The 19,101-nt window shown below is 34.4% G+C and overlaps 4 protein-coding genes across 4 annotated transcripts; 1 reads left to right on the forward strand and 3 right to left on the reverse strand.

Moving 5' to 3' along the window:
• Window positions 1–1,473: 1,473 nt before the first annotated feature.
• Window positions 1,474–4,334, reverse strand: LOC107958676 (AP2-like ethylene-responsive transcription factor At1g16060). The gene is made up of 8 exons (XM_016894512.2): window positions 4,030–4,334; window positions 3,872–3,954; window positions 3,725–3,733; window positions 3,542–3,630; window positions 3,374–3,447; window positions 3,226–3,276; window positions 2,938–3,014; window positions 1,474–2,239 (listed from the first exon to the last, which is right to left on the reverse strand). Exons 1-8 carry the CDS (start codon window positions 4,194–4,196, stop codon window positions 1,671–1,673), a joined length of 1,119 nt encoding a protein of 372 aa, XP_016750001.1. The 5' UTR covers window positions 4,197–4,334; the 3' UTR covers window positions 1,474–1,670.
• A 2,302-nt stretch (window positions 4,335–6,636) lies between these two features.
• On the forward strand, window positions 6,637–9,767 carry LOC107958677 (nuclear pore complex protein NUP43). Its single transcript, XM_016894513.2, has 5 exons — window positions 6,637–7,553; window positions 8,074–8,143; window positions 8,870–9,107; window positions 9,218–9,291; window positions 9,380–9,767. The coding sequence occupies exons 1-5, from the start codon at window positions 6,904–6,906 to the stop codon at window positions 9,431–9,433; spliced, it is 1,086 nt and encodes a 361-aa protein (XP_016750002.2). The 5' UTR covers window positions 6,637–6,903; the 3' UTR covers window positions 9,434–9,767.
• Window positions 9,768–10,208: 441 nt separating this feature from the next.
• LOC107960794 (protein PELPK1) lies at window positions 10,209–10,571 on the reverse strand. The gene has a single exon (XM_016897072.1). It carries the CDS (start codon window positions 10,569–10,571, stop codon window positions 10,209–10,211), a length of 363 nt encoding a protein of 120 aa, XP_016752561.1.
• Window positions 10,572–11,679: 1,108 nt separating this feature from the next.
• On the reverse strand, window positions 11,680–18,574 carry LOC107958678 (autophagy-related protein 11). The gene is made up of 5 exons (XM_016894514.2): window positions 16,833–18,574; window positions 14,182–15,862; window positions 13,046–13,266; window positions 12,412–12,625; window positions 11,680–12,283 (listed from the first exon to the last, which is right to left on the reverse strand). The coding sequence occupies exons 1-5, from the start codon at window positions 17,774–17,776 to the stop codon at window positions 11,885–11,887; spliced, it is 3,459 nt and encodes a 1,152-aa protein (XP_016750003.2). The 5' UTR covers window positions 17,777–18,574; the 3' UTR covers window positions 11,680–11,884.
• Window positions 18,575–19,101: the final 527 nt, after the last annotated feature.

A 19,101-nucleotide genomic window follows, 5' to 3' on the forward strand; every position in this document is an offset into this window, starting at 1 on the left:
TTAGTCTACTGCTGCTGTCCAAACTGTTTTTGTGCAAGCTGTTTATTACCATTTTCCCCTAAGCTTTTAATAAATGATAATTTCGTCCCTACTCAATTAGCCTCTCTATTGAGCTGATTTTTCTCAATTAACATTTTATTCTATCACCTTAAACTAGTTTACAACCTTTAGGAATCAGAATTTCAGCAATAGAATTTAATTCCAAGCATTTTCACAATTAGGTCCTAAAAATCAATTTCTATTGAAATTACCTAATAAAATCATCTCATAAACAAATTAAAGCTTTAATTTTATTCTATTTCATCATAAACTTACAGCACTCAACCATGGTGACTTTCAATTTCATCCATGAAATCAAAAACTAATGAATTTAATAGTAGGACCTAGTTGTAAAAGTCTTAGAAACACAAAAATTACAAGACAAAGGCAAAGATTAACTCAATTGGTGCAAAAATTATGAAATACCAGCTTAGAGAACCCTCCTATGGCATTTTTAGCTGCTGGAATTGAAGAGAAATGAAGAGAAATCTAGATATTTCCTATTTAGTCCTAGTTTTATTTAGTTAATTTTGCAATATTCCAATTTTACCCTTAATTTATCAAATTTTCTACTGATTTCATACCCTTGACGTCCAGCCCAAATAACTTTTGGGTCTAATTTCCTTTTAAATCCTTTCTCATTAGACTTTTAAGCTATTTAATCATTCTAGCAACTTTTACACCTATTATAATTTAGTCCTTTTCATTTAATTGACTACCCAAACATTAAAATTTATTAACGAAATTTTAATACCACATTAATAACATTTCATAAATATTTATAAAATTATTTTTGACTCGGTTTTACGAGATAGATGTCTCGATACCTTGTTTTTACCCAATTTCTTCAATAATTTCTTTTTCTACCTAATCACTAAATCGGTAAAATTTTTCTATCAATATTTTCATACGATTTTCCTATCATATCAATTTTCATGTAAAAATATTGAAATAAATTTCTCTTTAAATCGAATTTTTAGTTACGAAACCACTGTTCCGATAATTTTGAATTTAGGCCATTACAGAGCCAACTCTTAGTACAATTGTTACAAAAAGGTACTACTTTCTTCTTTTATATCCCCCTTGTTTTTTGGGTGGTGGTGGTAAGGCTCCAACTTGCATAGTTTATTATCAGTTTAAGAGTTGAAATATTTGAAAGGAGAAAAACAACCCTATTTATTAGACAAATATGGAAAAAAGGTAAAACAAAATGCCTCAAAAAGCAAAAAGAAAAAAAGAGGGGGGGGGGAATGGATTATAATTATTGATGATGAGACCACGGTATTCCACTTTTCTTTTTTACTTGATTGCTCCATTTCTTGTTATGGTGGAAAATATATGTTTGACACGTTTAAGCTTTAAAAAAAAAAAAAGAGCCCACCAATGCCTCTGTCTCTGCCATACCCTACCCTGTCTTTCCCTCAGTGTTAACTGTTGAGAACACGCTCCTTCCTCATACATACATAATAATATTTTACACTTGAAAATACACAAAGCACCTACACATCTTTATTGGTTGTTCTTTTGTATATTAAATAATAAATTAAAGAAAACTCCAAAAAGAAAAAATAAAACAATTGTCATCGTCAATGCATGTATAATATAAGCTTGTGGGGTTTTCTTTTTTTACTCTAGGCATCGATGTCGCATGAAAACATTGGAGCCATGAATGAGTTAAGCTCACCAAAAATGATATCCCGATCTTCATCGGCGAGACTGCTCGAGTCTTGACATTCCAAGTACGTTTCCACGTTTTCAGGGAAGCTGTATCGTGTTGGTTCTGACGTCGTCGATGGTGGTGGTGTAAACTGGCATTGATCAACTACTACTGCCGATGTCATCTCCATCATCTCTTTGAACTTTGAAGATTGAAGGAGAAGCCCTAACGCTGACGTGGCATTCCCCGGCCTTGGCTGAGTCAGCAAGGTTTCGCTAGGGATGCCGACGCCGGTGCCTTGCGGCTGCTGATTGTCGTCGTCCGTGGTGGTGAAGAAACATGGGTTATGTTGTTGATGATGACTAGGGTTTGCTAGTTTTGAAGCAGTGGTGGTGTCTATATTAGAGTTAGGGGTGGTAGGGTTGGTTTGGTTTGGCTTTAGCCATTTGATGTAACGACTTAAATCGAAGTTAGTCACAGCGTTTAATCCTCGATACTCTATAGCAGCCATATCATATGCTGTGGCAGCTTCTTCTTGTGTAGCTGCAAAAAGTCAATGAATATTTCTATAAATTGACATGATCTTTATGTTTTAAGGTTAGTGGACCATCCTATTAAATTGATTGTGATTTAACCCTTCTCTTAAAGCAACACTTATAATTGAGGTAAAAGTATTGAGGTAAAAGTATCATGCGGTCATGTAATAAGAGTTATATTGTATATCTATTTAAAAATTAAGTAAATTAATTATTATATGTTAAATCAAAAAATAAATAATTTATTTTACTATTAAAGACTGATATATTAATTGAATTAATATATAAAAATTAATTTACTTATTTTTTTAATAAAAAAGAATCAATATAATCCAACTCTTAATATATATATTATACTTAGCTCCATTGGAATTGCATAATAAACAGTTATTGGTTTTTGATTGAGACCCCATAAGTTTTCTAGTGTTTGTTTGACAAATTGCACTAATTTTTTCAATTAATCTAAAAAGAGATGAGCTAGGACAGGACATTAATACGTCCATGACACAAACGCCATGTATATGAATAGGAAAATTAAAAGAAAGCAAAAATCACATCGCATTCGTGTCATGCAATTGTATATTATATTAATATTATTAGATCTACATTTATATATCTCTTACATGACATTTGGCGACCCTAGTTTGGTTTGTAAATATTAAAAAATTAAAATAAAAGAAAAAGACAGGTGAAGAGTTTTGATACCGTATGTCCCAAGATACAGGTATTTGTTGCCGAACACTCTGCCAATGCGAGCTTCCCATCTCCCATTATGGTGATGTCTGTTGGTTGACATTCAAATTTAACAAGTAAAACCACAGATTTTAAGAGTTTGATAATGGTGTGGGTTTAAACTGTTATTATATGTTAATTTTGTGATTAAAAAAATAAAATTAAATAGTTAGATAATATTTTATAATTATTTTTTTATAATTAAGTGATAAAAATAAATTTATTAATAGTTACTAGTTTACCCTTGATAATATATATTACCTTGCAACACCTCTATATTTAGAAACTCCACGAGAGAAGCCACTAGATTTCCTGCAGAGTTATCAAAGACATTAATTTTAGCTGAATTCACATCAATCGCTTCTTTTATATATGTGGTGGAAGAAGGTCGTCAAGTCATTAATCTTACCTTCTCAATGATCCAATATACTCTTCTCTAGATTGATTCTCCATTTCTTTTAATTCCTTCTGGTATGTTGATACCTGTATATTGTTCATATTACAAATGTTTATAACACCAGAAAGTTATAAATATTATAAGGAACACTTAATCCATGCCGCCATATTTATATAATACCGGAAAGTTAAGAATGGTATCTTGACCCCAGTATTTGAGTGCTGCTAAATCATAAGCATGTGCTGCAGATTCTTCATCATCATAAGCACCTGGAAAAAAAAAAAAACAAAAAAAGAAGGTAAATTTCCCACCATTTAAAATTAAAGTTCCTTGAAAAGAAAACGTAGTAATTAACGTATTTACCAAGATAGACTGCATTGTGAGCATTAATGCATAAACAGAAGCAGCAACAGCCATGAAAATGGAGAAGAAGAAATCAGTAAACTCACTGCTAAATATAACTTATAATCTCAAAGATCATAAACTAAAAAGGGTTTAATGAATGAATACCTTGGCGTCCTTTCTTGTTTTGTGATTCATTCCAGCAATTCTTGTCCCACAGATGAGCTTCAAATCGACCTGTCCACCTATGCCTGAAATTAACAAGCCATATAATTAACATGCAACTCTATACGAAAATTCGTGATCTGATAACTAAAATGACTTGCCTAGTGACCCCTCGATAAATAGAGCTACGTTGTGGTGGTGAATCTCTTGGAAAACTTCTCCTAGTTCTCTTCTTCACCTTAGTAACATCATTACTTGTAGAAATATTGTTACTAACACTATCACTTTGTGCACTGTTTTTCTGGTTCACCTGTGATAATTTCGTCATTTGATCATCCAAAAGTTTCAAGGAATAAAGATGACTGGGTTCTCCAATGGAGAGGTTTTTAAAGGGATGACGAGAGCTAAAATTAGACAGATCAGAAAGATTGTATGGTGGGCAAATTACAAATAGCCGGCTACAAAGAAAAATTTGTGTTATTGCCGACTTTAACCGGCTATACTTCTCTTTCCTCTCTTGTCTTACCTAACTGTGTGCTGTTTCAACCTCATTTAACACTAATTAAAATTTATAAATTTTAGCCCTTTCTCCTACAGATTATAGGCTGATGAATGGTGCTTTGGTTTCTGTATCTTAATTAATTTATCTTATTTTAAATGAATTGAGCTTAGAAAAAGGTGTGTGGAAGCTCATTAACTTTTTGTTTTAATTTGTACATATAATAAGACAATATTTCAATTCCTTTTAGCTGTATTTTGACATCTGTTGATGCATTATATTAATAATATTATTATTTTTTTGTATAGTTACCTTTCTCCGTTTTAAAGTTTTTTTTTTAATTTTGTTTGGACTATTCATCATCGATGGAATCAATTAAATTGAATGATTTAATTATAAAATTATATATATAATAAATAAAAAAGATATATATAATTGGTTAACGGTTTTCTACATTCTCTTCTACTTATTTCACATAAAATAAATTGTCAAAAGAAGAATCCAGTTTTAGAAAAATAGGCTTCTAGTAATATAGAAGGTTAATTATTTAGGAGACTCATAGGGTGGAGTAATACAATAAAAAATTTAAGGTTTTTTTTAACAGAGGTGACATTTGAATTCTATCCGTGAAGTTAATTTTTTTTAAATAATGTATCAACTATAATTTTTTATTTTTTATATTATATTTAATTTGATTCGAGTTAAATATTTTTTTATTGATAAATTTTTTACAAAACATTTAATAGGAAATTATGTTATTTTATAATTTTAATGATAAACATATAAAATTTATAAATAGTAAACAAATAAATGTTTTTAAAAACATTAAAAGATTTATTCAATTGGGTGAATTAAATAATTTTTTTTGAATAATTTAATGATTACATTGTAACTCTTTTTTAGTTAAGTGATCAAGACGAAAATTTAATTATAATTTAGTGACTAATGGTGTAATTTATCTTATCAATTAATGTTCTAATAGAAATAATATAATTGTAAGTAATTAATATTATAAAATTTTAAATATCATTAAAATATTAATATTTTAATAAAAAATATTCTTATCCTATAATAAAATTATCTTAATTCGTATAGGTGACCTTACCTCTATTACTTAAGTTTAAATATACTAAGCCTAATTAAACTACCCTACACCTCTCTTCGGGACATTCTCTTTATTATCAATAAATGAAGAAAAGATATGTAATAATTTTTGTAAATTATAATTTTAAATTTATTTTATAGGTGAGTTGTCTAAGAATAGTATCAGAAAGTCATGTTATATTTTATTTCTTTTACACAAAATATGAATAAATTAGTGTACTTATATTTTGAACAATCCCATTGCAACAGGGGAGAGAAAAAAGATTTACAAATAAAAGAATCAAATCTTAAAACTTATACCAATTAACTTGAAATCCACAAAAATGACAATTATTGTTATTTCTGGGTAAATCCGTGGTTTTTCATTGTTTTCTTCTTCTTCCTTGTCCTTGACTGAAACCCAAATCCGAATGGCTTAACCGCTTTTTTTTTTTTTATCTTCATTTTTCAAAGAGTCAGACGGGACCTATGCAAAGCTCTAATCCAGATCCTAGTAAAATAATCTCTACATTGACAAAAGCTTGAAGGAAGGTGAACAAAAAAACTCAATCAATTTTTTATTTGAAGATGTGCTTTGAAAGTTTTCTCCTCTGGGTTTCTTTCTTTGGGAACGATCGAAGCAAAAAAAGAAAAAATCAAATAATTTTTTATCCGAACAATTGCTTTTGGATTTTTTTTTATTTGAAAATTTACTTTTTCTCCTCCATTGACCATATTGTCATTCTCCTAATAAAAATGGAAAAATTCTCCTGATTGTTAAAAAGGAAGGCTTGTCTGGAAAATACATCTCTTCATTCATCCTTTATTTGACATCCATGGCTTCTCTGAGATTTACACAAGGTTGGCCACAACGACAGGAAGTTCTTGCACATAATAAATGGGGTTTTGACCCAAATCCAAGAATTGAAGGTGACCAAAACCCAGACTTCTAAAATAGAAGAAACACACGAGCTTTATGAATTATTTGCACGTCAAAAATGGGGAACATCAAAATATTTAATAATGTTCTATGTTTCCATTGGATTTTCCAGGGAATTAAAATGAAAAAATGTTTTAAATTAATTATTTTTGGTTTATCTCTGAGTTTTAGTTAAAAATAAGAAAAATATTTCGTGTAGCCACTGAATTAATTAATATGCCATACCAGTAATTTGTTAATAAAAGAAATACTTTTTGAAGGGATTAGTCTCAACAACTATTTTAACTAAAATGATTAAATTTTTTTTAAAATAACCTAAAAAATCATATTTTAGAGGAAAATGAATAGTTTAGCCTTTAAATATTTGAGCAGAAATAATTGGAATTTAAGTATCTAAGCTAAACCCGAACCCACCCAAAACCAAAACCCTTCCAAAGAATAGGCGCTCTCCGTTTCCCATTTGTATCTTAAAATTGCAATCCATTTCAAACCCCCCTTAAAACCCTTGAAATCATGGCCTTTGCAGAGTCCCAAAACCCCTTACGAGTTTATAGAATCCCGCAGTCCAGGTACATCGACTCCGTCCGCTGGCTTTCACCGGTTTCTCCCTCCGACAGATTCGCAGCCATCGCCTATTTCGACGCTGATACCAACTCTCCCTCCATCGAAATCGCATACGTTGACCCAAACCCACAAAGCTCGTCTCCAACCTTAACCCCTCAATCTTCATGGACCTCACCTTCTCGCATTTCGTCCCTCAGAACCGCCCACTCTACCCCTCAGCCCCTGCTCGCTGCCGCCACTTTCTCCGGTTCACTTCACATTTTGGCCTCTGATTTAATCAATGGAGGGGTGATGGAATCTGAGGCTACAGTTTCGCAGTTGGGGTTTCATTCCGGACCTGTGTCGGCCGTGGATTTAAGGGAAGGTGGGATTGAGTGCGTCAGTGTTGGAGAAGATGGTAGGGTTAATTTAGTGAGTTTTGTTGGGGATTCTTCGAAGCTGAATTACAGGAGAATTTTCGACTCGAATGGGCTAGTGGGTTATACGGCGGTTAAGTGGGCATCTCCTAGTGAGTTTGCGACTGGTGGGTATGGATTTGGAATACAATGGTGGGATCAGAGAACACCCGGTGGACCAGTTTTGCAGTTTAAGGGGAACTGGTGAGTGGACTTTCTTGATTTTATCATGGAAAAGAAAACAAGTAGTTCACTATAATCTGTAGAGCTTATAGACTATAATGATCTTAAAAAAAAACTTAATTTGCATTTATGAACTATAATGTTATTAGCCAATTTCCAACGGAATGCTGATAAAAATGATTAGGTCCAAGCAAGGTGTCGATTTACTGAACAAATAGACCGAAACTAACCAAATTTGGTTCATTCAGTTCGGTTTTAAGGTGTTTTATTCAGTAGGGTTGGTTTTGCATATTCCTAACTGTTGCCCATTGGCTTCGGCTTCAATTATTGACGATAACTTGAAAACCAGTAAATTAAACAGATTTTCTTTTGGCTGCATCTTTTCAGTTAATTTATTGATTCAATATACTCGTTGAGAACACTGTGTAGATGGTTTATTAACCGTAATCGAGCTGATTATAACTTGTTGCTTAAACATGCTTATGGTGCCATTATATCAAATAATGCTATTCTTATGCCCTTTTTAATGGTTACCTTACAGGTGCCAGGGAAAAACATCTGGAATTGTACACTCAATTGATATTCATCCATCGCGAAAACACACTTGTCTGGTAAGGTTGCTGCTGCCTTCTCATTGTTATGCTTTTCCATTTCTCTGATACCAATACTAGTATCATTTGAGATCAACTAACAGTCAAGAAAACATCATATACTAAAAAAGACAAAGGATAGAGAAGTACCATTAATCGTTTTTCCACTTTTAAAGTTTTGTTAATTCTATCTAGTGGTTTTCCAGATTCTCTACTTTCCGTGCTAATAATTTTGTCTCTAGAAGTTGCATAATTTATATGGGTGAAGTTGAAGACAAATTATAAACATAGTCTTGGCTTCATTCTGTGATGAGTTTAAATGGTAGCAAGAGTTAACGGTAGCCATGCTAGGATGTACTTCACAATCTTGTGATTCATGGAATAATTTTATGCAGATGGCTGCTGGCTTAAGCAGTTTTCAGTTACAGCTCTTACCCTATATTTAACGTAATATGGTCTCTTGTCAGTGTTAATTTCATCCAATTCTCTGCTTCCTACTGAAATCAGTTTTTGGCTATGTAGTTATTTATGTCACAACTTTTTAATTCTTTCTTATGCATCTAAGCAATAAGAAAAGCTTGATGTAGCATTAAAACAATGTCGGGAAAAGCTTTAAGAGTTTGTGTTTATTAAATTGAAATTTGTGTTTACTTTTTTGGTGATAACTCAATTTCCATGCTAGAAGGTTTTAACAATTTCTATTTGCTTGAGATCTTGCTGATTTCCATTTTTTCTAGCATTTCATAGGCAGGGGGCTCTTCAGGCACTGTATTTGCTTGGGACCGTAGAGCAGCACAACAGCCTATTGTTCTTTCTGGTGCTGGGACAGGTGAGGCTCCCAATTCTTTGTTATCTGAAAGCGAGGTTTGGGAAGTTCAATATGATCGCTACACAAGGCGTTCGAACATTGGCAACATCTCTTCCACACGGATTCTACCTGTTATGATCTGCTCTGAAGATGGAATCCTCGCAGTAATCGAACAAGGTAAGCAGTTCCTTAAGCACATCTATTATGAATTGGACAGAACAATAGTTAAAGTTGAGACTTACATCAAAAGATCTTATTGCTGACAAGTATAATATTCTACCCTGTAGGTGAAGAACCCTTGGAGCTGTTAGCCGAACCCTGTGCAATTAACAGCTTTGACATTGATCGGCAGAACCCTTCGGTAAATAGAAACTTCATCTTGCTGATCTTTTACTCCTAAAGCATAAATAACAAGTTCCTTACAACAGTTAAAATGCAATACCGTGCAGAATGTTATATGCAGCTTGGAATGGGAATCGTTAGCCATCTTGACAAGGTCTTGATATGAAGAAATAAACCTGTCGGTAAGAAACACAAGGAGTGATCAGTGAAGTTGAGGATATTGAATATCATTAGGCCATTCTGCAGGTCTTAGTAGAAATAGAACGACTAATTATTTGGGTTCTCAAAGTGGATATGCCCTGGGAAATATATTATATCAACCCATAAAATGGAATGGATTGTTTACATTTGGCTTAATAGATGTGCAAGGAAGAAAGAAAGTTACCCATTTGATGGGTAAACTTAAAATCACATGTCTTCATTAGCCATTACGTTTGAAGCTTGCTTGAAAAAAATTGATTAAATTGAATCTAATTCGAATTTGTTTGATTGGAACATGAGGTTTTGTTTGGTTTAGAATGGAATTTAAATTAAGTTAAAAACTTAAATGAATCGATTAAAGAAATATTTTTATAATCGTTTATAATATTTAATTCTTTTTATAATAGAATTCATATCATATCATTAAACTGCATCAGATGTGGCGAACAGCAAGGATAAAACCGATCGAAGTGAGAATTATCGATAAATCATTGTTACAATATATAAATCACAAGTGATTTCTTTCTTATCATACAAGAACACGACACAAATAATTCTGCCAGCACCCAACAATGGTGGAAGAACCACAAGAAGCAAACAAAAAGGAACCTCACACAAGTATGATGGAATGAAACAAATGTCTAAAAAACCATCTATGTATTCCCTAAGAGATGCAACAAAACACCATCGCACCAAAGCAAAGACGCATAATCCAGATGACAACATTTTGAAGGGCTAGTTTTTGGCCGGTGGTGGCGAGAAGAATGGAATAGATGGCATAGTAGCTGGTATTGTAGGGAAGGAGGGAATGTTCGGCAGAGGTGGCATGCTCAGTTTTGGGGCATTAGGTATGGTCGGCAATGTTGGCATGGTAGGAAGTGGAGGTAGAGCACCAGGCTTGGGTAACGATGGCTGAGTGGTTGGCAATGTTGGTATTGTTGGTTGTGGGAGATTTGGGATAGATGGCAATGGTGGTAACGTTACTCTAGGCAACGTTGGTGGCATCTGAAGGAGATGACGAGCTGTTACCCCGACATTGATGTTTGATAATGATAAAGCCATGAAAATTGCCAAGACAAAACAATTTGAAGTGGCCATTTCTGGAGATTGTTGTGTGAATGTTTGAAGTGAGGAAAACAATAACATGTCTGGATTTATATGGGCAAGAAGAAGGGGACATGGTCTCTCGGGTTGTTGATTACTGATCGTATATGGTTGGAAAAGATAGCATATAGTGGTTTTAAATGTTTTGTTAGTTCATCTTCTTATTGACGCGGGGTTAAAAAAAAATGTTAAGATGTAGTTGTGGTTGGCCAGAATCTACCCGAACTTGAAAATACTCGAGTAGCAGCTACCTGAATGAAGTGGTCAACATGTCAAAGTAGTATGTAGAGCATAGCAGCCATAACTTAATTGTTTCATTTGGTTACTCTTAAGAGATGGGCAAAAATGAAGTGAACTAAAATGTAATTTAAGAATTGAGTGTAAAATAAAACGTGTTTAAAAGTTTAAAGATGAAGAGAGAATAAAAACTCATTTACCAATGGTAAAAACTTAATTTTATTTAAGTCAGCAAACTGTCCAAAAACTAAATTTCTTTTACCAATTTAATGTTGTATTTGTAATAAAATTGAAGTTTTTATTTCATAAATGATGAAAAAGTGCTAGTTCTATGAAAATTCACATTCAAATTTATGAAATATTGCTCATTTTGATTGGACACTCACATCCAACTTGTGAGATATTGCTGAGTCTACTCATATATTGAACCTTGATGTGAGTGTTACATGAGCCACATCCAACATCTTGGTAATATGAGACCAGGCATATAAACTAGGTAACTATAATAGCCAGCACCGTATTGATCAAAGTTTTAGTATATTTCAACTTGTAACTTGTTTCGATCAATGTTAGTGTATACTAAACTATATCATTCGGTACAAAATTTTTTTATTTTAAACCAAATTTTAAATTTTTTATTTTAACCATTTCATTTTTTCTATAATTACATTTAAAATTAATATTTATTAAATGAAATTATTGGACTGAATAATTTTAAATTGTAAGTTTACATTGTGTGTTTTTTTTTTTTAATTCCACGAACGATATTTGTGTGCCCAAAAGAGGGATTCTCAGACTATTATAATTTTACAAGTCAAAGAAATGAGAATGGCTTCGTTAAACATAAAAGGCAAATGCTGAGAAATATTTACAGATTTTTTTTCCCTTCTTTTTACATATCTGAAAAGCGTAGCTTTATGAACAAAGGAGATTTAAAGTAGCCTGTACAATAGGAAAATCTAGTTCCAACTGCAACCATGATAGAAATTTATCTTCTGAATATTTTATAATGTATGTACAATTTGGTTTCTTCCATCATGTCTCAGTATCTGCACTTTTCGGGGCAGGGATCAGGAAGGAGGTGGTGAATGAATGGCGGTATCAGGTAACATGGCTACTGTCACTACGAAGTATTCACATCCAGTTGGGAGACCATAGGGGTTCAAACTTGATCCAGAATTCATGGTGTTAGATGTTAGTTGCTCTGCAGGATCCGCCCTGCCACGATCAGGTCTAGTTGATGAAGACAGCGGTGGCTTCACAGTTTGACGCTCGATGTGCACAATCTGCCCGACGATGTAGCTTGGTTGGCTTGGGAGATGATCGGTAAACAAAGCCACAGATTCAGCAGATAAGTAGTAGTTGGAGCAGTTTCGGGTGATTGCCTCGTAATGCCCTGATGAATTTAGTACAAATGCAGCAATCTCATGGACTTGCAAGCGGCTAAATGATATCTTTTCCTTGCTTGCCTGAAAGCACGAATATTGAACCATTTAGTTAAACAGCAAAAATATATATTATACAAGTGCTTTGCCAGACCCAGACATAAGACATGGCATAAACATGTTTCATCCACCAAATTATGAAGTTGAATTACCTGCTTCTCAAGTTGATGCTTAGTGTACAGAGTTTTAACCAGCTCATTTTTCTCTTCCAATTCTTTCTTAAGCTGTTCAGTTACAGCTTCAATGTTAGCGTACTTCTCGTGCAGCTCTTCACGATGCCTTGATAAGAAACCAACTTTTTCGGCAAGCACCCGGATGCATTTGCGGAACTCAGCAGAGCCATCATCTTCACTATCACTAATGGAACTGAAAATTTCATAGCACAGATATTTGGACAATGGTCATTAAACTTTCAATGGAAGTAGGGAAAAAAAGAGCAGTTCAAAACTTCAGAAAATATAATGTTATGCCACCCTTTAGACTTCTATGGATCTTCCCCAAAAAGAGGTTGAAAGGGAAAAGCAAAACCCATTTCAACCAACATTTTTATAATGAAAACCACTTCCTAGAATGCTAAGGACCTAAAAGTCTTACTATGTTTACATTTCATTTTTGTGCAGGGACTCAGAACTACAAAATTTATAAAATTGAGAACAAAAGTTTCTACTTGGTTTTCTTCAACTCTTTTGCCCCTAATAATGGCCTACCAGTGGAACAGAAATAGAGGCAGTGTGCGAACAAAACGGGAAGGAACTACTGTCACAACCACTGTAGCAAGTAACTTACTTGGCCAAAGACTGAGCCAAAGCACGCATAGAATCAGCAAAACCAGCCATCCCACCAGGAGCATAGACACAATTTCTAAGTCTTTCAAAAAGACTACGCATCTTAACAGCTGATGCACGGAGCGCACTATACTCTGAGGCCCTCCGCTCAGCAGCACAACGATGGCTTTGGGCTTCCTCTCTTGCTTCATGCAAACAATTCTCCAAGTGAGCACAGTTCATCTGTACCCAGGGAGGGAAAATTAGAGTTTAGAACAAGAATATTTGATCAAATAGCAGAATTTACAATATAAAGGTAAATCACACAAGTTAAGACTTTCCTTTTACATTTTCTCAAATCAAATTTCATTGGCAGTGCAATGAGCTGTATCTGGATGCTATGTGGTCCATGCATACACTTGGGATGGAGAGTAGAAAACAATATTCCAAATAATAACACCAAATAAGTTCAAAATCTCTCTATAATAATATATAAAGGATCTCCTGAGTTTACTCGTAACCTCCTAAGTTATAAGAAAATTGGTCAGTCATCCACATGGCCACTTAGTCCAACTTCCTATTTATTAGGTTTCTCTCACTTCTAAAAAGTTACATTTAGGCCTGAAAAATTGTTTTGTATAGCATGATCCAATCCTGCCTCTCTTCTCACCTGTATTGCGGGTACCACTAGGCTAGTACAGATAAAATAAACAATTTACTCGTACATCTACCCAGAAGAGTAAACATCATAAATGAACACCCTGAACTAAGAAACAAACGAAGTAAAAGGTACTGAAGTAAACAATAAGCAGCATAATGCATTCATTTCCACATCTATAATATACTCCAGCAACAGACAAGTATAGCCCTATGATGCCAGTTGGAGATAGGTAGCCCAATCATACCAAATTTCATCCCCACTTTCACATAAAGTTCCAGCTAACTTAGTGTGCTAAAGAAGGTATATGACTTCAAATGATGTAGCTTATAATGTGCCAGGAGAATTCTAGTAACTTCCAAGTGGTAGCTAACATGAATGCATAAAAACTGACAAGTTCAACGAAGAACAGTTTGAAATGCAAATATATTCGGTTCAAGCTCTTAAATCTCAGGAAAACCAAAATGAAAAGAGAGGGAAGAAATTTCTTCTAGAACTACCTGAGACTCATCAAGAAGTTTACGACTAGTTTCCATCTCCCTCCCAAGCATGGAAACCTCATCCAAAGCATCCTTAAGCTTGGTTTCAGTTTCACTTAATTGGTTCAACTTCTCTGCAAGTGCATTTTGCAATTCCAACACAAGATCCTCCCTAACTTTCGAATCTAAGCCTAGCTCAGCTGCTGTCCCACAAGGTAAAGCATTCAGAGGCTCAGGCATGTATTCAGCAGTAGAACTATTAGCGAGAGACATGCCAGACTGTCCCACCGTCCTATCTTTTCCATCTTTGACACCAACTTCTTGTTCTTCTTGTTGTGGCTCTTGCATTGATGAGTCCAAATGAGGGTTGAGCATTCCAGATGACTCCATCATATTCTCATCAATCCCTTCTCGACCTTTGCTTGACTGCCTTCCAAACTGTCCCAACTTTGCATCCAAAGAATTTGAAATGCAAGAAACCTCATCCATAGGCTCAGATGTAGATATACGAGGCACATTCACTTCACAACCTGAGATTTGTGGCTTGCAATCATCATCATCCTTCGAAGCTAGAAGGCCATAGTCAGTGGCATTGTTAGTCATAGAAAGCTTCTGCCCCTGCGAATACTGATCAGACAATCTCTGCTCCAGTTCCTGAATGCGCTTTTCATATGAATCGCACTGCATTTGTTTTGCCTTGAGCATTTGTTGCAGGTGTTTTCCGTACTCATCTTTTAAATGCAAGGCTTCAGCAGTCTTTTCCGCAGCATTTTTCAATAAAGTATTGACTTTACTATCATCGAGTGATTCATACTCAAATTCAGGACCAAGAGAACAAATCAGGGCTATAGCAGAAGCAAGTTCAGCCTTCAGTTTTGCATTCTCAACTTCCATCTTGCTAGTTCCAGCAATCTCAACCAATTCACATCCCTCAAGAAAGTCATCAGAATCATCTTTTCCAAGAGTCTCTACATTGATCTCTTCAGTATCAGCAGAATGAGAACTCTCATTCAACAAGGAACTTGAACCTCTTGAGCTAGCAGGTTTGGTAGGCAGTCCTGATAAATACTCAGGTGCATAATGGTCCAGGTCAGGAATGTCAATATCGAGCAATGAAGTGTCAAAAGGAGCTATATTGACATCACACTGGTTAGGGGTATCATATAACCCCATGGAAGCCAGTACATCTTTCGGTATATACAAACCATGTGCCTTTAAAAACTCCTCTCGTCTCCTGACCTCAACTTCTCTCTTTGTTGCCAGCCTTTCGGCCAGCTGACCAGCCATGCCCATGTAAAGCTTCATAGAAGCCTTTCTTCTAACTATTTCAGCAAGACATGCTCTATATGCAGGACCAATTCCACGGACCAACTTAAGGTCCATAAATAGATCTTCCTGGCGCACCATTGCCTCTTTGAAAACAGGAAACTGTAGTTTGACATCCTTGATGTGATATGTAACATAAGTTGTCTTTTGCATGTACGTGTGAACAAAGATGTTCATTTCATTCTTCTTATCCTTGCAAAAGTCAAGCAGCTTTGATATTGCATGTTCACAAGCCAGCATCTTTGGCAGATGATTTTTGTCATGGACATCATACATAGGACCCAGGGCTGAAACTGCATCATGAGGACGAAGGGAGGAAGACAATTGGGAGCACACACAATCATCTACAAGCTTCTTTACTGTATTGACATCTTTGCTGTAGGATAAGACATGCAAAGTCATCAATTTCAAACATAATGAAATTTTAAGGAGATAATTATTAGAGAAGATTATTGCAACATAACTGCACAAAAAAACTGCAAATTACAGAGCACTTGAGAAAACAGCATATTAAACAAAAATTAAGCTTATGCTCCAGCAAATCTAAGATCCATTCGGATCTCAGAAAGTAGAGTAGAAAGGAAATAAGGGTTATTAAATTGTCTACGACTTAAATTTCAAATTTTCAAACTCAAATACATTCTAGGAGGAAAAGTGTAAATAACTAGGGTTAGAAGAAATATTTTGCACTCCAAATGCAATTTTGATTGCTATTTAAAGGTCCAAAAAGCCTTTTAAGACCAGATTCGACTAGTATGAGATTAAGCCACCTCCCCCCAATCTTGTGCTTGAAACATTCTTCAGCTGGCACTATTTTAGAAGGATATACATGAGTTACTATATGCTCAATCAAAAGATCTAAACACCAGAAGTGGTCTCCGACAGTTCATAGCCATACAGATGTGAGGAATCCCATCATTAAACCTCCACCAAATCGTCAAGTCACATAAGACTTGACTAAAGGCTTATTTTGTTAACCTTATATGCAACTTCTATCAATCCTCATCATTCAGTAAAGTGATTCACTTTGAATTCATCAGTGCCCATGGATATTGATTAGTTACTTAATAAACCAGATATCACTAACATCAAGCTCACATTTCCATTTTGGATTCCAAAAAAATTTCCAGGAGAACATGCAGATCAGAAATTTAACCTAAGTTGCATGTCTAAACATTCATTAAACATTACTGGAGAATCATGCAAAACAAGGTTCATAAGAACAAAAAAAAAAAGAAAAAAAGAATTGCCATATTGCTTGGAAACATTCAAAATCTCAAACTTATCCCTTTAAGAACAACTATCCAATATAAAGAAGGGAAAACACATAAACCAAAAGAGCAAACCTTAAGGACTGCATAATGCTCTTCTGTTCATTCAGGTATCGCTGATGCTCTTTAATGGTTAGCTCTAAATTCTTAATAGGAAAGGAAGCCTTCAAAGTGAACAAGTCCTCTACTTTTCGCTTCACTTCACCAAACATCTGATTGAGCTGTACAACTTTGTTCTCAAATTGCCTGTGGGAGCTGTTACAATTTTCGGCCGACTTCCTTAGGTTATCTTCCTTCACAAAATCCGATAAACATTTCCTAGTAGCAGTCTGTAATGCAGGGTGAAGCTTGGTGGATCTTAACTTCTGCATATCCTTATCAAAGTTCGCCAACAAATCAGCATGATAACGATGTTGTTGCTTATACCGCTTCATGAATTCCGAACAATTTTGCTGAATCATCCTATAATATTGATCTAAATTACCCCTTGCAACGTCCAATGCTCTCTCCTGAACCTTCTGTTCCCCCAAAAGCCTTTCGCAATGATCAAACTTAGCTACCGTTCGCTTATATATAGCAAGTCCTTGCTCATAATGGTACCTAAACAGCCTCTCATAAGAAGGTAAAGCCTTCAAAGCAGGATCAAGAGCATCGTCCAAAGGATGAGGGTCAGTCGAAGAAGCTATCGGTCGGGGTTCTGGGACTTCAACTATATCAACCTGCTCTGGTGGTGGTGGTGGGGAATGGGTTTGCAGCCTTGATTTGTTAAATATGAAGAGTTCACGGTCGCTGGAAGGAAGCTTATATGAAGAAAGTGGCCTTTGTGGCTCAAGTTTCAACTCCGCGCATAGAACGAGCTGATCATTGAAGTGAATTCCGGACTCGACTTCAATCGATTGCATAACTGTCTCCACCAATGTAGTCTCATTGCAATCGAGCTCAAACGAATGTCCGTTTTCAGCTATATGAACCAAAAGCTTCCCATCAGGAATCAGATTATGTGTAATACTTGAACTCATCTTTTCTTCAGCTCCCCAGAAACTACAATGTAAATCTCAAACAAACCGCTCAAAATTCAATGTTATGGCAAACTAACCCACACAGAAATGGGGAGAATTTACCAAAATCTCAGCCCTTAATGATAAAATCCTGAAATTTTCACCAAATATACACAAATAAACCAGCGAAAGCCTTCAGGATATGTCAAACCAATAAAATCCCCAAATTTAACGTCAAATCATTCTCAAAACCCTTAAATCGAAACAGAACCACCAGAAAATTTCTTTTAAAACGCCGAATTCTCTACAGACCCAGCAAATATAATGCCACCAAAACCCTTATTCTCGTCAGCCCACCACCAAATACAATAAATTAATACAGAACCAAAAATATAAACCTCGAAATCTTCAGATAACCCTCCAGATATCCCTTTTTGTTTAACAGAAAATAATAAAAAAACCTCCGACCCAGAAAAAATCACAGAAAAAAAAAAGGCTTGGAATAAGAAAGAAAGAGAAAAAATAAAAAACCCAGAATCTGCAAGCAAATGAAATCAAAGGCGAATACGTGTAGAGAAGGGATCGTGTTTTTCTTTAGGGTTGAAAACAAAGGTTCTCTCCACGAAACCCTTCCGATATACCCCCTTTTAAATTTTTTTTTAATATTTATGTCTTCTTCTTTGGCATTTTTTTTTTCTTTATAATGGGAAAAATCACAGAGAAGCTTCAGCGGGAAGTGACAATGAACAACGTTAGCAGAAGAGCTCTCTTTGTTCCTTCTTTATCTCTCTCTACTTGGAAAAACGCATCACAAAATCAAAAAAGCTAATCAACTTTTGTAATTTAATTTAATCAAATTGTAGCATTTATTTATTAATTTTGAGTAATTATTTTTTTATTAATGGAACTAAACTTTTTTCATAGTTGGATACTTGGAATTGGATTTGGCATGATAAGTACTAATTTAACAGCAAAACTATTTTTCTTTTATTTTTCGTTTTTTAGTTGAAAAAAAAACTAATTACTTGGTGGAAAATATTATTATTATTTCCTTTTAAAATATAAATAAATTTAGATTATATTCAAATTTCATGATATCTATCATTAAATGAATTTATATGATCGGAATACAATTTCAAGTTATATTGATGATTTTCAATATCTCGGCCCGAAAGACTTGTTCCGTACAAAAAAGGAGTTTGCACAGAAGTTTTAAAATTCATTTTATGATTAATTAATTGGAAAAATAATATTTATTTAAATTTAATTAAAAATAAGGGTTTAACTTATACCAAGATAATAATTATATTTATAAAAATTAATATAATTAAAAAATAATATTTTAG

Source organism: Gossypium hirsutum, chromosome A05 (assembly GCF_007990345.1).
Source record: "Gossypium hirsutum isolate 1008001.06 chromosome A05, Gossypium_hirsutum_v2.1, whole genome shotgun sequence".
NCBI classification, from domain to species: Eukaryota; Viridiplantae; Streptophyta; class Magnoliopsida; order Malvales; family Malvaceae; genus Gossypium; species Gossypium hirsutum.